This window comes from Pongo pygmaeus, chromosome 22 (genome assembly GCF_028885625.2).
Source record: "Pongo pygmaeus isolate AG05252 chromosome 22, NHGRI_mPonPyg2-v2.0_pri, whole genome shotgun sequence".
Classification (NCBI taxonomy): domain Eukaryota; kingdom Metazoa; phylum Chordata; class Mammalia; order Primates; family Hominidae; genus Pongo; species Pongo pygmaeus.
In genome coordinates this window covers 45,612,738-45,628,553 of record NC_072395.2, presented here as the reverse complement: position 1 = coordinate 45,628,553, position 15,816 = coordinate 45,612,738, and the positions used below count along the sequence as shown (strand labels likewise).

General features: G+C 40.7%; 1 protein-coding gene and 1 long non-coding RNA gene across 5 annotated transcripts in view; one reads left to right on the top strand and one right to left on the bottom strand.

The window, feature by feature from the left end:
* Positions 1–3,418, bottom strand: part of LOC129022400 (uncharacterized) — a 127,840-nt gene extending 124,422 nt beyond the window's left edge. For both annotated transcript variants that reach the window (XR_010125275.1, XR_010125274.1), the window contains exon 1: positions 3,021–3,418. This is a non-coding gene — a long non-coding RNA (uncharacterized LOC129022400). The remainder of the gene's footprint in view (positions 1–3,020) is intronic.
* Positions 3,419–3,423: 5 nt separating this feature from the next.
* PAXBP1 (PAX3 and PAX7 binding protein 1) overlaps positions 3,424–15,816 on the top strand; it is a 37,990-nt gene continuing 25,597 nt past the window's right edge. For all 3 annotated transcript variants that reach the window (XM_054468523.2, XM_054468525.2, XM_054468524.2), the window contains exons 1-6: positions 3,424–3,902; positions 5,286–5,414; positions 10,750–10,926; positions 12,995–13,216; positions 14,059–14,162; positions 15,308–15,525. In XM_054468523.2, coding sequence (XP_054324498.2) covers positions 3,560–3,902; positions 5,286–5,414; positions 10,750–10,926; positions 12,995–13,216; positions 14,059–14,162; positions 15,308–15,525 — 1,193 coding nt within the window. In that variant the 5' untranslated portion in view covers positions 3,424–3,559. The remainder of the gene's footprint in view (positions 3,903–5,285; positions 5,415–10,749; positions 10,927–12,994; positions 13,217–14,058; positions 14,163–15,307; positions 15,526–15,816) is intronic.

The following is a 15,816-nucleotide window of genomic DNA, read 5'->3' as shown; positions in this document are numbered from 1 at the left end:
GAGGTTGCAGTGATCTGAGATCGTGCCACTGCACTCCAGACTGGGCGACAGAGTGAGACTCCATCTCAAAAAACAAAAACAAAACAAAACAATAACAACAAAAAAGTTTTAAAAAATAAGAAAGCTTATAAAGTAAAAAAGTTATAGTAAGCTATTTATTACTGAAGAAAGAAATATGTTTAAACATTTAGTGTAGCCTAAGTGTACAGTTGTTTATAAAATCTACAGCAGTGTACAGTAATATCCTAGGCCTTCATATTCACTTACCACTCACTCACTAACTCACCCAGAGCAACCTCCACTCCTGTAAGCTCCATTCTTGGTAAGTGTCCTATACAGGTGCACCGTTTTTAAAGCTTTTATGCCATATTTTTACTGTATCTTTTCTATGTTTAGATACAGATACCATTGTGTTACAAATGCTACAGTATTCAGTACAGTAACATGCTATATAGGTTTGTAGCCTAGGAGCAATAAGCCATGCCATACAGCCTAGGTATGTAGTAGGCTATACCACCAGGTTTGTGTAAGTATGTGATGAAATTGCCTAATGGCATATTTCTCAGAATGTATCCCCATCAAGTGACACATGATTGTATTGTGGCTTACTTTAAAATGACAGGTACTCTTCCCTCTATCTATATCCAATCACCACTTTTACACTGGGAGAAATTTTTGAAATTTCAGGCCACCATAAGAACATATTCGGCTTCTGGACCTTATCTTTGCTACCTCTACCCTAATCATTGTACTGCAAATCTTTCTCTTGGCTCAGGTGTCTGGAGGCTGATCAGGCACAATCTGAATCTTCTATTAGAAAAGGGAGTTCAATTTCACTAGTGAAACACTTTGTTGGCATCAGAACTTACACCAATGCTGAACAGCCAGAATATAAGAACTGAGAGTAATATGAGTAGAATGGAAGCCAGATGTTATTAACCTTTCCTATTAACTAGAAGAAAATGTTAATGTTATAGAGGATGCTCTTAGCTCCAAAACTGAGTCCTAGTTGTGCATATGTCAAATCTAATTTAAAATATAAAAATTAGGCAGGGCATGGTGGCTCATGCCTTAATCCCAGCACTTCAGAAGGCCAAGGCGGGCGGATCACAAGGTCAGAAGTTTGAGACCAGCCTGGCCAACGTGGCAAAACCCTGTCTCTACTAAAAATACAAACATTAGCCGGGTGTGGTGCCGGGTGCCTGTAATCCCAGTTACTCGGGAGGCTGAGGCAGGAGAATCGTTTGAACACGGGAGGCAGATGTTGCAGTGAGCTGAGATCATGCCATTGTACTCCAGCCTGGGCGAGAGGAACAAGACTCCGTCTCAAAAAACAAAACAAAACAGAACAAAAATACAAAAATTAGGCGGGTGTGGTGCCAGGTGCCTGTAATTCCAGCTACCCAGGAGGCTGAGACATGAGAATCGCTTGAACATGGGAGGCAGAAGTTGCAGTGAGCTGAGATCGTGCCACCGCACTCCAGTCTGGGCCATAGAGCAAGACTCCATCTCAAACAAATAATAAATAAATAAATTAATTAAAATAAAAAGAAATGCTTGGAGTGCTCGGGATCTTCCACTTCAACCTGGAATTTAAATCTTACTGAAATTTCTACAGGATGGTGTGGGCAAACAGGCATCCTAATGTTTGCTGATATAAGTACAAACTGCATAACTTCTACAAAAAGAAATTTAGAATTAGCAAAATCACAAATGCATATATTGAGATCTAGCAATTTCAATTCTATTTCATCCTACAGATTCACAGTTTTTCAAAGCTTTTCATTATAGCACTGATTAAGACTAGAAATAATCTAAATATCAATGTTTATGGAACTGGTTAAATAAATTACGGTATATCCCAACAATGAATCACTACGCAGCTGGGTTAAAAAAAAAAAAAAAAAAAAAAAAATAGACGGCCGTGCGCGGTGGCTCACGCCTGTAACCCCAGCACTTTGGGAGACTGAGGCGGGCGGATCACGAAGTCAAGAGATTGAGACCATCCTGGCCAACACGGTGAAACAGTCTCTACTAAAAATACAAAAATAAATTAGCTGGGTGTGGTGGCACGTGCCTGTAATCCCAGCTACTAGGGAGGCTGAGGCAGGAGAATCACTTGAACCTGGGAGGGGGAGATTGCAGTGAGCAGAGATCGCGCCATTGCACTCTAGCATGGGCGACAAGAGCGAAACTTGGTCTCAAAACAAACAAACAAAAAACCAAAAAAACACAACCGTTCATATACAGATATGGGCCGATCTCCAATTTATGGCAGGCTAAAAATGCACTGTTTATACACCATCTGTGTAAAAAGGAGAACACATTAAAATATGCATATTTATTTGCTTTTATGTTCATAGAACATCTTTAGAGGATCATAAGAAACTGTTAACATTGCCACTGAGGAAGTGAACAGCCTTCCAGACATGGGTGGATTTTTTTCACTCTACCGAATATCCTTTTAATTTCGAAACATCAAAATGAATTCGCATACACAGGTGCACGCCCGAAGGAAACACTTCAAGTTCGGTGATGAGATAGGGAAGGCCGGTGAGTTCAACCTCAGGCGCAATCACCCTGTGAAGATGTGGCCAGTGAGGGCTTTGTCACGCAAGTCTGAGAACTGTCATAACCTTCTCCACCCCCGGCTCGATTTTCCTTCCACTTGTTTCTGAAACTCACTAAGCTTCAGAAAGTATTTAGTCATAGAATTGCTAGCAAACTTGACATTCTTTCGAAAACACGGAAACACTTTTGCTTTCCTTGTTCCTGAGAGACTGGGGAACGGGGACATCAAGCCAGATAACATTGTATCATAAATGAAATTCAGTATCTTTGAAGTAACATTGTATCATAACTGAAATTCAATGTCTTTGAAGTAACATTGTATCATAACTGAAATTCAATGTCTTTGAAGTAACATTGTATCATAAATAAAATTCAATGTCTTTGTAAGAGCTCTGTAGCTATAAAGCTGTAGAAATACAAAGTATTAGTCAAGAATAACTAGTAATTACCAATAGTCACACCTCAGGTCAAAGTTTGGAGACTATTCCACCTCCTAGACCACACTTTCCTTCCCGAAAGCCGCTTCTCTCTCTGGCCCCTCCCCTCCTCTTCCTCTCTCGTCTGTTTGGCGGGAGGCTTCCTCACACTACCGCTCCGCCTAAGTGCGAAGTCGCACTGCAGCAGCTCCGTCTGAGGGACAACAGAGCCTACTCTTTCTTCTCATCTCTATGATCCTCTTTGTGACCTGTCAAACAACACCAGAGTTCCATGCTAATAGTACTCCACTCCAACAGAGGGCGATGCAAAGAGCCGACGCTCTCGCGAGAGGTGTGGGGCTCTCTCTCACTCTCTCTCTTCCTCTCTCTCTTTCTCCAAGTATTGAGAGCGCGTGGGAGCACAGGCGCATGCGCGCTCGTGGGGTGCGGGGTAGCAACAGAGGACTCGACCCGGCTGGAGCTCGGGAGAGCGCGCGTGCGCCGTCACGAACTCGGAGCTGCCGGGGCCGCGGTGTGGAAGCGGGTGTTCGACCGCCGTGCGGGCCGCGGGGATGTTCCGAAAGGCCCGGCGGGTGAACGTGCGCAAGCGGAACGACTCTGAAGAGGAAGAGCGGGAACGCGATGAGGAGCAGGAGCCGCCGCCGTTGTTGCCGCCGCCGGGCACGGGCGAAGAGGCGGGCCCCGGTGGCGGCGACAGGGCCCCTGGCGGGGAGTCGCTGCTGGGCCCGGGGCCGCCGCCGCCTTCCGCGCTGACCCCGGGCCTCGGGGCTGAGGTCGGGGGCGGCTTCCCCGGCGGCGCGGAGCCCGGCAACGGGCTGAAGCCGCGCAAGAGGCCTCGCGAGAACAAAGAGGTGCCCCGGGCCAGCCTGCTCAGCTTCCAGGACGAGGAGGAAGGTAAACTCCGTGCTTCGGGCGCCCTTAGACGGCCGCATCCCCGACGCAGGCCCCCGTCCCCCGCCCCCGTATTCTCTGGACGCCCAGCCCCCGAGCCCTGGAACGGAGACCCTGCTGTCCGACCGGCTGCGAATCTTCCCCAGCCTCCGGCCTTCTGCTCGGGCAAGGGACGCGTTCCCGCGCTGCCCCCAGCCTTTTCTTAACCACCTCCTCTGCCACGGGGCCGGAGCTCAGATCGGGCATTCTGAGTGTTTCAGGGGAAATTCGGTGTTCCCTGTCCTGCCTCTTTTCTGCCTGGCGTGTTTCAGGACCAACTTGATGTGGGTCACCTGGCTGCTCTTGGCATGCTTTCCGAGCCCTCTGCAGGTCACTGCGCCCACACTTCTTGGATGCTGTCTAGGCATCCTCGACCATGAAGGCCGAGTTTGTAAAAAGGAATACTAGGAGAGGGAACAGAAGCCTGGAGTTGCAGCTCTGGTTCTGAGTGACCTTGGGCCAGTCACTTGCAGTCGCTGAGCCTCAGTTTACCCATAAAAGTAATTAGGGGTAGCAGATACCCAGCCTTCTTCGCACTGACTTTGGGAACAGTGAAGGCAGACGGTGTAATAATAGTAAAAGCAAGGCAGTTTCTCCAATTCCTGTGGGAGGCCAGGCTGCAGTGGATTTAGATTGCTGATCTTAAATGAACCTTAAATCTTTTCTTCTGACCATTTGAATGTGCATAACCCAGTTAATTCCATGTTACGAAAAAAGAAATTAAGTTTTGGAAATCTTGCATTTTTATTCGAGAGGTTTCCAGTAAGGTAGGTAGTTTATTTTTGGCATTTCTGTTACTCTTTATTTGGTTTGAGAGGAGTACGGACAGATTTTTGTTTTTGAGATACATGAGCTATTTTTTTTAAGTATTTAGTATTTTTAAAATTTCAAATCTAAGAAAAGTGATTTGCCCTTATATTAGCCTTAAAACCACTATGTCAGCTTGTGGTGGATGTAGTTACTCAGAATTGACAGCACCTTTTTATTTTAGATATTTTGTTTCGGATTCGTTAATAACTTGGTGATGTGGTTTTTCAGAAATATTTTGAATGATTTTTTCCCCCTCCTCAAATAGATGATTTAAGGAAGACAATAATAGGAAAGTTTTGTGAAGTTACATGTGCTATTCTTTTAAAAAGTCTCAAAAATCTCATTACTTCACAGTAATTTAGGAAGTTGACCTCTGTTTTTGAGAGTCTGTGACAGACTTGAAATAATTATACAATGATTTTGGCATATGAGTATATATATTTGGGAGAATTTGAACAGCACGTAAGATCATGTGAAAGAAGGGAAAATAGTTTCAGAAAATAGTTGCTACAGACTTCATTTAATTTCCTTTTTAAGAAAATGAAGAAGTTTTCAAAGTGAAGAAATCAAGTTATAGCAAAAAGATAGTAAAATTGCTCAAGAAGGAATATAAAGAAGATCTTGAAAAATCGAAGATTAAGACAGAACTCAACTCATCAGCTGAAAGTAAGTACCAAACTAATTGAATTCTTTTGAAATGACAAAATGAAAGCTCTTTCTCACAGTGATTTGCTATATATCTTCTGAACTCATTCAGTGGACCCTGTGGTTGTCAAGGGCCCTCATTGAGTAGCAATACAATTCTGTTATTTAATTGTAACACAGATGCTTTGTAAAGGTATTTTTTAAAAAGACAGAATTGTTGCCACTGGAACATTTCTGCTGCAATGACTAGATTCTCTCACGGTTTTCCTACTTGTGTGCAGACTGCTGTTGAACAAAGAAAGGGGGTTTCTCATTTTAGCCTAAGACACAGGTTTGTTTCTGTTTGAAGGAGTGTTGTGCAAATTCCTGTACTTGTATTTTGTAGAGACAGATTTGCGATTTCTTTGGTGGTATTTCCACAGTGGATTTTATTCTTAGAGAACTTTTAGGAATGCCCTAAGTTTAATATTGGTATTACTCCCATTCAGCAGCCTTATCTGATACTAGATGAAGACTCCTTAGGATAATGAGGCAGGTGTATTGTATAGACATCTCTTATGTCTCTCAAAACCTCAGTTTAAAAAATTTTAAGCGGTTATTTTGTCTTTAGGAAAGTGGATCCAGTATAATATTCTATGGTCTGAGTTATTCTCATGCAAATGCTATTTTATTTTATGGAATTAATGAGAAAATCATGATTTTCCAGATTCTCACTTACAGGCTTAATGTGAAAAAGTATGGCATTGTATCTCAAATCTACAATCTAGTTGTGAAGACAATATCTCATAAATGTGTAAGAGGACTCAGTGTTTGGCAGAATGTTCAATCAGTGTTCCAAAGGATAGCTCCACTTTCCGAGGAGAGAGGACTGCTTTATGGAAAAAGTGGGACTTGAAGATGGATCTTTGATAATTAAAATTCCGAAAGGGAAGGTATTGAGGGTATGATCAAGGATTAAAATGACTAAAGCTGTTTTGGAAAAGAACAAGTACACCTGACAGGTCAGAGTAGATGATTTGTGAAGGAAGTAGTTAGAGGTTTCATGTGAAAGATACGTTGACAGATTGTGAAGGATGTTCAGTATCCAGTAAGGGTTTACATTTGCTACAGTGGCTTGCCAAGATGGTGACATGATAAATGCATTTTGAAACTTTAGCCTGGTATTAACATGCAGCATGAGGAGAGATTGGAGGCCTAAAGCAGTTTAAACTCAAGGGCCAGCTTTGATCCATTAATAGTGGGTTTAAAAAGGTTTCACAGTTGAGCAAGAGTAAAGGCTTCTACTGATTTAGTAGGAAATTCTGGATGAGTTAAAAATGTTTTGTGTTGTTGTAGGGGGAGAAGTGGAAAGAAAGAATGATTTGAGAACCATTCCAAGGGAAGAATCGATAGGCTTGATGTACACTTTGCCATATTGGATTTAAAAGAAAGAGTCAAATTTGAGCTTTTGTCCTGGAGTGTCTTAATCCATTTTCTGCTCCTGTAACAGAATACTACAGACTGGGTAATTTATAAACAATAGAAGTTTATTTGGTTGACAGTTCTGGAGGCTGGGAGGGCCAAGAGCATGGCACAGGCATCTACTAAGGGCCTTTATGTTGTCATAACATGGTAGAAGGGCAGGTGAGCCTCCAAGACAGAGAGAGAATATCCTGCCAAACTCATCCTTTTATCAGGAGCCAACTCCTGGGATAATGGCATTCATCTTCTAATGTTGTAACTGCCATTTAAGGGCCCCACCTGTTAATAATGTTACAATGGCAATTAAATTTCAACATGAGTTTTGGAGAGGACACTCAAACCATAGGGTGACTTGGTTATGAATAATTATATATAGGAATAGAGAAGGCAAGTGGAAGGAGGAATGTTTTTAGGAGAACTGGTTATTTTGGAGTCCAGGAAACTGCCTTATTTTCCTCAGAACTCTTGAGACCAACTATGTATGATGAGAGTAAAAGAAAGGTCAGGATAAGTGACAACTGAGAAAGGCCTGTTGTCATAGTTATTGTATTAAGTCTGTTTTCATGCTGCTGATAAAGACATACCTAAGACTGGGAAGAAAAAGAGGTTTAATTGGACTTAACAGTTCCACGTGGCTGGGGAGGCCTCAGAACCGTGGCAGGAGGTGAAAGGCACTTTTTACATGGCAGCAACAAGAGAAAATGAGGAGGAAGCAAAAGCAGAAACCCCCGATAAACCCATCAGATCTCATGAGACTTATTCACTGTCATGAGAATGGCACGGGAAAGACCGGCCCCCATGATTTAGTTACCTCCTCCTGGGTCCCTTCCACAACACGTAGGAATTCTGGGAGATACAATTCAAGTTGAGATTTGAATGGGAACATAGTCAAACATATTAGTTGCCATTTATTGTTGGGTTTAGAAATTGAAAGAAGTGTGAAGTTTATGAAGCCATCTCTGACCTCTTCCTTCCTTCTACCCTCATCGAATTCTGATACTCCACTCACTAGATAACTCCAATTAATGTCCTTTCTGAAGGCGGAGTCTGATTGTATTGTAGATTGTCATTGGTAACACTGAAATGAAGGTCTGTCATTAATTGACAATCCAGAACTCTTCCTACCTTCAACCCTCTTTAGTAGGCAGAGACAATTAACTTCAAAATAACCACGGTATTGACTTGAGAACCCCATTTTTCTGATATTCTTAAAATAATGAGTTCACTTTTTAATTTGAATTTGAGTGGAAGTAGCCAGTGAATAGTTAGAGATGTAGATTTGGGGGTGGTGCTTATTGCGGTGATAATTAAAGGTGAATGGAATTGATGAGGGAGCCATATATAAAGGAAAAATTCCTGAAGACCAAAGACTTCTACTCTAGTAAGCCTACATGTAGAGGAAGGGATTTACCAAAGAGATAAAAGAATCAGAAAGGCCAAAGAGGAAAAGAGAAGAATGTTTCAGGAAGATGATGGTCGCTTGTGTGAACTAGTACAAGAAAAGTCAGGAAAAGTGAGGACCAAGCAGGGACTATTGGCAAGATTGCCCAGCGTTTCTCTTGAGGGCTTCTGACAGGATGGAGGGGAGTGGCCCACCAGCCAGACCCAGTGCCCTCAGAGATGTTTGGAAGAAGGAACATCTTTTGCTAAATTGCTCGATGATGCTATCATATATGAATTAGCCGTGGCTGCAGCCATTGGGTTAGGTTGGGTGAAATCAAAGGCTGTTTGTAGGGTCAAGGCATAAAAGTTGGTGAGGAAGTAGAGGGCAGCAGGTCCACACTGCTTCCTTGGGAAGTTTGGCAGAGAGAGACTAGGCAGTAACTAGAGGGACCAATGAAGTCAAGTGGGAAAGCTCTTTTGATGAAGAGAAGCCTGTCCCTCTTTGTAGAAGAGGAGAGGGAGAGCCTGACCAGGTTTAAGGTGAAGTGGATAATAATTGTGAGCAGGTTTCCTGAAGTAGTAGTAAATGAAATTGAAGGCATGAGTGGAGTCTTGAAAAAGGTTATTTAACATCTGTATAGAGATGTCTGGAAGGGTAGGTAACATGTGACCACTGACATTCACGTATCACCATGCTTTGGGCTTGTGTTTGCTCAATCATAAGCAAATACTTGTGAATTTAGTGAAACATTGAATCTTAAAATTTGTAGGAATCATTCATTATCTGAGCATATCTGATGTAGTAGACCTTTTGCGTTTTTGTTTTTAGTCCATTAAAAGCCATTGGTTTAGCATGGGTAAATTTGTTTTGTTTTGTTTTTGAGATGGAATCTCGTTCTGTTGCTCAGGCTGGAGTGCAGTGGGGTGATTTCACCTCATTGCAGCCTCTGCCTCCTGGGTTCAAGTGATTCTCCTGCCTCAGCCTCCTGAGTAGCTGGGACTACAGGTGTGCGCCACCAAGCCCAGCTAATTTTTGTATATTTAGTAGAGACAGGATCTCACCATGTTGGCCTGGCTGGTCTTGAACTCCTGATCTCAGGTGATCCACCCGCCTTGGCCTCCCAGAGTGCTGGGATTACAGGTGTGAGCCACCGTGCCTGGCCTAGCATGGGTTTAGAGCAAAAGGAAATAGGTAGTTTTTACTCCATCTAATAATGTGATAAAGTGAGTTTTAAAATCTTATAGCTTCATAATCCATTTCAGAAGGAAGTCTGGGTAATGAGAAAATGGTAAATGAAAAAAATAAAAAATAAAAAAAATGAAAGAGCCTAAAAGAGGTGACCTAAAATCTTCTTGGTAAAGTTAAAAAGAGGGAGGGATATTATCTCTGGGACTGTTACTTAAGGGAGTACAGTATGGTTTGAGAAGAAGGAAAAAGTTTGAAGCAGTTTTGGGGACAGGAACATTCTAAGGAAATGACAGAAAAATATCTTTCATATTGAGAATAAACTTTTGCTTTACTCTTTCAGTATATTCCTTGTGCCTGTTGTGAGCATTACCAGGTTCAGTGCTTCAAGGTGAAGCACTTCGATTTTTGCCTGGGACAGAGGCTGTATTAGGATTATTTAATTATAAGTTATATAAACCAGGACAGTTTATCATTAAGATGTAGTGGTGCCTCCTGGATGCCAATGGCAGGAAAGCATTCTTGAAATGGGCCTCAGGAGTGGATTAGAACTGAGAATTAGGAGGCTCTCTTCTCTGTCCAGATGGCACAATGTGGCCATTGCGCAGCTCCCTTCCTAGTTTACATGTGGTTGTTCTTAGTGTCATGTAGCCTTTAGTTTCAGTCCTGATTCCAGATTCCCAGAAAGAGAATCTGGTTATCTCTGCTTCAGTCAGAAGTCCACTCTTAAACATTGAGTCATGGTAGTGGGGTCAGGCTTGCACAGTGTAAATGTGACTGCTGGGATCTCATCTCTTTAGGTGACAGGTGACAAGTGGTTTTGAGCTAACAAGGTATTCCATGTAAGTGTCCATTACTAAGAGACTTAGCTGTACTGTAAATGTGCTTTGTTCATAACAGAGTTGCCTCGAATGGGCTTAGAGTTTAATGAAATACTGACATAAAATGAAGTAATGCTTGAAAGAGGTACAAGCAGTTCCTTGTGGGAGTTTAGCGGAAAAAACCGTTAATTTTGATAAATTGTTGACATTTTGATAAAATTAACTGAAGGTGGGATGGAGCAGGGCCTCAAATGCATCCTTTATTATATCCTCTGTATTATTTTTACCTAATCCTGTCTGTTATGCTATTTCATACTCACGCACTCAAGTTTTGAGTTTTTAACAATTAAAACAATTCAAGCTTTACTGGATTGAGCCCATAATTGAATGAAAAGTTCCCCTTTTTTTAATTAAAAAAAATTTTAATGATGTCAATACCATAGGAATAAGCTTTCTTAATTTATGAATTTTATTTTACATATATTTTAATTCTTCAAAAATTTAGGTGAACAACCTTTGGACAAAACAGGACATGTTAAGGATACAAATCAAGAAGATGGAGTTATCATCAGTGAGCATGGTGAAGATGAAATGGATATGGAAAGTGAAAAAGAGGAAGAAAAGCCAAAGACTGGTGGAGCTTTTTCAAATGCTTTATCTTCATTGAATGTTCTTCGTCCAGGTGTGTACTCAAAAGTATTTCACAGAACTAAACTAAACCCTCAAGGATGGGCCATGTTTAAAGGTGATTATTAAGAAGGAATTAGCTAAGTGGTGTTTCTTATTATGACATTGCTGTTTGAAGAGGGAGTTTTTCCATTTGCAAATATACAAAATAGGAGAACCAGAAGTTTCCCAACTTTTCCAAGTTTATTCACAGACAGGTAATTTTATTTTGCAAATAAGTCTTTAAGTAAATGGAAAAATGGTCCTGTAGTCCTTTTTAATGTATTTCAGATTAAGACTGACTTAACTTTCTTCTGAACTGCTGCTAAAAGCAAAACTAGTTTCTGTTAGTTGTTTTTCTTGTTGTTTTTTTGTTTGTTTGTTTGTTTGTTTGTTTTTTGAGGCGGAGTTTCCCTCTTGTTGCCCAGGCTGGAGTGCAATGGCACGATCTCAGCTCACTGCACCCACCGCCTCCCGGGTTCAAGCGATTCTCCTGCCTCAGCCTCCTGAGTAGCTGGGACTAACAGGCATGCACCACCATACCCAGCTGATTTTTGTATTTTTAGTAGAGATGGGGTTTCTCCATGTTGGCCAGGCTGGTCTTGAACTCCCGAACTCAGGTGATCCGCCTGCCTCGGCCTCCCAAAGTGCTGGGATTACAGGCGTGAGCCACTGCACCTGGCCTAATTTCTGTTAGTTTTATGTCCACACTCCTTTTTACTTTTTTGCAAAAAATAGTTTGCAGGTCTATCCACTGGCTAATCAGCCTTTGAATAAATAAGTGCTTAGTAGCCAGATTTAAATTATGAAGCAGTACCATTTAACTCCTGTTAATGTTTATACAATTTAAAAACATGCTACTCTGGGCTGAGAAAGTTGTAGTAAATTCTATATATACATCACTAGTGGCAGTCTAATTGGTACAGTCCTTATGGGAAGCTCTTTGGCAATATGAATCAATAGATTTCAAAATGTTCTTACTCTTGACCCAGTAATTTCATATCTAGAAATTTATCCCAAGGAAATCATGTTTTTATTGGAACATTTGCCATGAGCAACATTTAGGAAAAAATGTCTAGCAGGAGGGGAAAGGTTTGTTAGAAAATTACAGTACATTTACTTGGTAGGATATTATGTAGCTGTTAAAATAACAATTAGGCAAGTAGGGAGGCATTAATTTTTACTGTAGTCAAAAGGTCAGTTAATGTGTGTGGTAGATTATGCCTTATCTATTCAGAAAATGTTAAGCCATTAAAAATTATGTTTATGGAGAACAATAACATGGAATAAAGCTTATTATGATATGAGAAATAGGTACAAAATTAAATATTTAGTATGATTACAGGTAAACTCAAAACTATCTGCAAGAGAAATGTACTATACATCATATAGTGCCTTTTCAGGGTGATGAGATTATATTATTTTTATCTGTTTTCCAGCATCATAATACAGTTTCATTACTTTTTTTTTTTTTTTTTTTTTTGAGATGGAGTTGCGCTCTTATTGCCTGGGCTGGAGTGCAGTGGTGCAATCTCGGCTCACTGCAACCTCTGCCTCCTGGGTTCAAGCGATTCTCCTGCCTTAGCCTCCCGAGTAGCTGGGATTACAGGTGCCTGCCACCACCCCTGGCTAATTTTTTGTATTTTTAGTAGAGATGGGGTTTCACCATGTTGGCCAGCCTGGTCTTGAACTCCTGACCTTAGGTGATCCACATGCCTCAGCCTTCCAAAGTGCTGGGATTACAGGTGTGAGCCACTGTGCCCAGCCACTTCTATTTGTTAAAAATGAAAAAAAAATTATAGTTAAAATAAAACTGCTTTGGTGGGTTTTTCCTTTTTACCCCGTCCCACTCTTTCCCATATATATTACCATTATATGTTCTTTTTAGTTTCCTCATTACTTTTATATTCCATTTAAACTCAATTAACAATCTTTCAGATTGCAGACATAGTATGGGAAGGAGGTGCCAGCAGCAGAAACATCACTGTGATGAGGCTATCTTGGATTATTTTACCCTTCATATTTTCAAGAAAATAGAAACTTTGCATCTCTCATACTGCCATATTCTTACCATTTGTTTTTAGGAGAAATTCCAGATGCAGCTTTTATACATGCTGCAAGGAAAAAGCGCCAAATGGCCCGAGAATTGGGAGATTTCACTCCTCATGATAATGAGCCTGGTAAAGGCCGCCTTGTTAGAGAAGATGAGAATGATGCCAGTGATGATGAAGATGACGATGAGAAACGTCGGATAGTTTTTTCTGTGAAAGAAAAGTCACAAAGACAAAAAATTGCTGAGGAAATAGGTAACTGGATTTAATTGAATAGTAAGCCTATTGCATTGCCTTTTTTTGTTTGTTTTAAGGCAGGGTATCATTCCATCTCTTAGGCCAGAGTGCAGTGGTACAATCATAGCTCACTGCAGTGTCTTGACTCGTGGACTCAAACAGTCCCCCCGTCTCAGCCTCTCGAGTAGCTGGGACTACAGGTGTGCGTCACCACACCTGGCTAATTCTTTTATTTTTAATTTTTTTGTAGTTATGGGGTCTCACTGTGTCTGGTGTCTTAACTCTTGGCTTCAAGAGATCCTCCTGCCTCAGCCTCCCAAAGTGATGAGATTATAGGCATGAGCCACCATGCCTGGCCTCTAATGCTATTAAATGTGATTTGATATTATAGTCAAGTAAAAAGTATTTAGACTTATTAAATTTTATGTTAGAGGACTGTTCTTGGGTACAAGTGTTTTATTGGAATTTTTAAAAACTAATATCATTGTGATAACTCATGTTTATTAAACATTTATTGTGCAGCTGGTATTGTGCTTAGCAATTTGCATGCATAAATTCATATAGTTCTATATTCCTAGGAGGCATTAGATTTTGTTCCCTTTGTTGATGTCAAGTTTACAGAGATTAAGAAACACATCCAAGATTTTAACTATTACATTAATACTGCCGTTAGCTTCAAGGAATACTGTGTTTAAAACAGGCAAAGTCAGGACTACCAAATAAGAGAGGAGATCATATTAGACATTTTAGTAAGATTGAGTTAATAGTTTTGCTCAGTTCTTGTGAAATGTCAGGACAGCATCTTTTACCTCTTTGCTCTTTGGGTGTTACTTACTTTTCTTTGTTGCTCATGGCTGTAGGAATTGAGGGGAGTGATGATGATGCTTTAGTAACTGGAGAACAGGATGAAGAGCTCAGCCGATGGGAACAGGAGCAGATAAGGAAAGGAATTAATATCCCTCAGGTAAGACAAAAGAATTAAACTAAAAATTAAAAGTAGATTAGAAAGCCTTTTTTATTTTGTTAAAGTAAAAAATTCCGTATTGAATCTTTGTCATTCATTTCAAGTAACAAAATCCCATGAGGACACGCACACACACACACACACACACACACACACACACACACACACACACACACACACACACACACACACACACACACACACACACACACACACACACACACACACACACACACACACACACGCGCGCACACACACACACGTAGGCTTTTAGAAGAAACTGCAGTATGTTTGGCTTTTTGCAGTCAGAATGATGGAGGAATTTCCAGTTTCTTAGATCAGTTTTTCTCAAAGTGGTCCTTCAGTTAGCATCAGCGTTACCCGGTAGCTCATTAGAAACGCAAATTATCAAATTATCAGCCCCCACAGACCTACAGAGTCAGAAACTTGGGGTGGTGGGGCCAGCAATCTTTGTTTAACAAGGCCTCCAGGTGATTCTGATGCACACTAAGGTTTGAGAACCATTGCTTTAAATGGAATGTTTTTGTGCGTGTAGCTTATTTTTTTGGACTTTAAGAATTATTTTAAAGAAGATGGATTTCTCAGTAATACAAAAACTTGAGATCGATGAAAAATATCTTCCCAGTTTTAACAATTTGTTTTATAAAAGTAAGTAATACAGTGAGAAAAATTGCATAAACGTAAACCTATTTTTGTTAATAGTGTTTTGAGGCAGAATTCGCATACATTTGGGTGAAGTTAAGAAAATGGCACAACAGAGAAAGTCTTGGACTGGATGTCAGGAGTCTTAGATTCTAATCTCTGGTTGCCCATTGATTCTGTGACCATGGGCAAGGCATTTTCCTCTTTCATTGATCAAAGGTGGCCTTAAATGATTTTTGATGTTCCTTCCAACTCTGAACTCTGTTCTTCTGAAAATTACTAGAAATAAATTTAGTGATTCCACCAAGAGATAGGACATTCATTCAATCCTGCTTTTATCTAATTTTGAAGAATTCTGCAATTATTACATAATGTTTGGCAAATAGGTATAATTTTTGCTGGTTTTTTTTGACCCTAAAGGCCTATTATTATTTTCAAAGTTTTAACTACTAGATTTCATCTATATCCCATTTCTTTTCTAGGTTCAAGCCAGTCAACCCGCGGAAGTGAATATGTACTACCAGAACACTTACCAGACAATGCCTTACGGCTCATCCTATGGCATTCCTTATAGTTATACGGCCTATGGATCATCAGATGCCAAATCTCAAAAAACAGATAATACAGTCCCTTTCAAAACTCCCAGTAATGAGATGACTCCCGTTACTATTGATTTGGTAAAGAAACAGCTTAAAGACAGGTAGGGCAGATCAACTTCTTAAAGACCTGTCCACTAGCTTTCTGTTCCCTCAGGCAACATGTAGTCTGGGGTAGCAGATGCAGAATATCAGCAAAGAAGATTCACTGGCCCAGCTTCAAAAGCTAAACAGAAGATGACTTCATACTTTGTTCTGCTACCTTCTTGGATTACCTCTGTGGAAGCCTCGAAAAGTTATAAAAAATGCCACTCCATGATCTTGTTGAAGACATTTCTGAGTTTGTACCTCTCGGACTCTGAAAAAGTGTAGTCACGCTATGGGGGGAAAAGCAA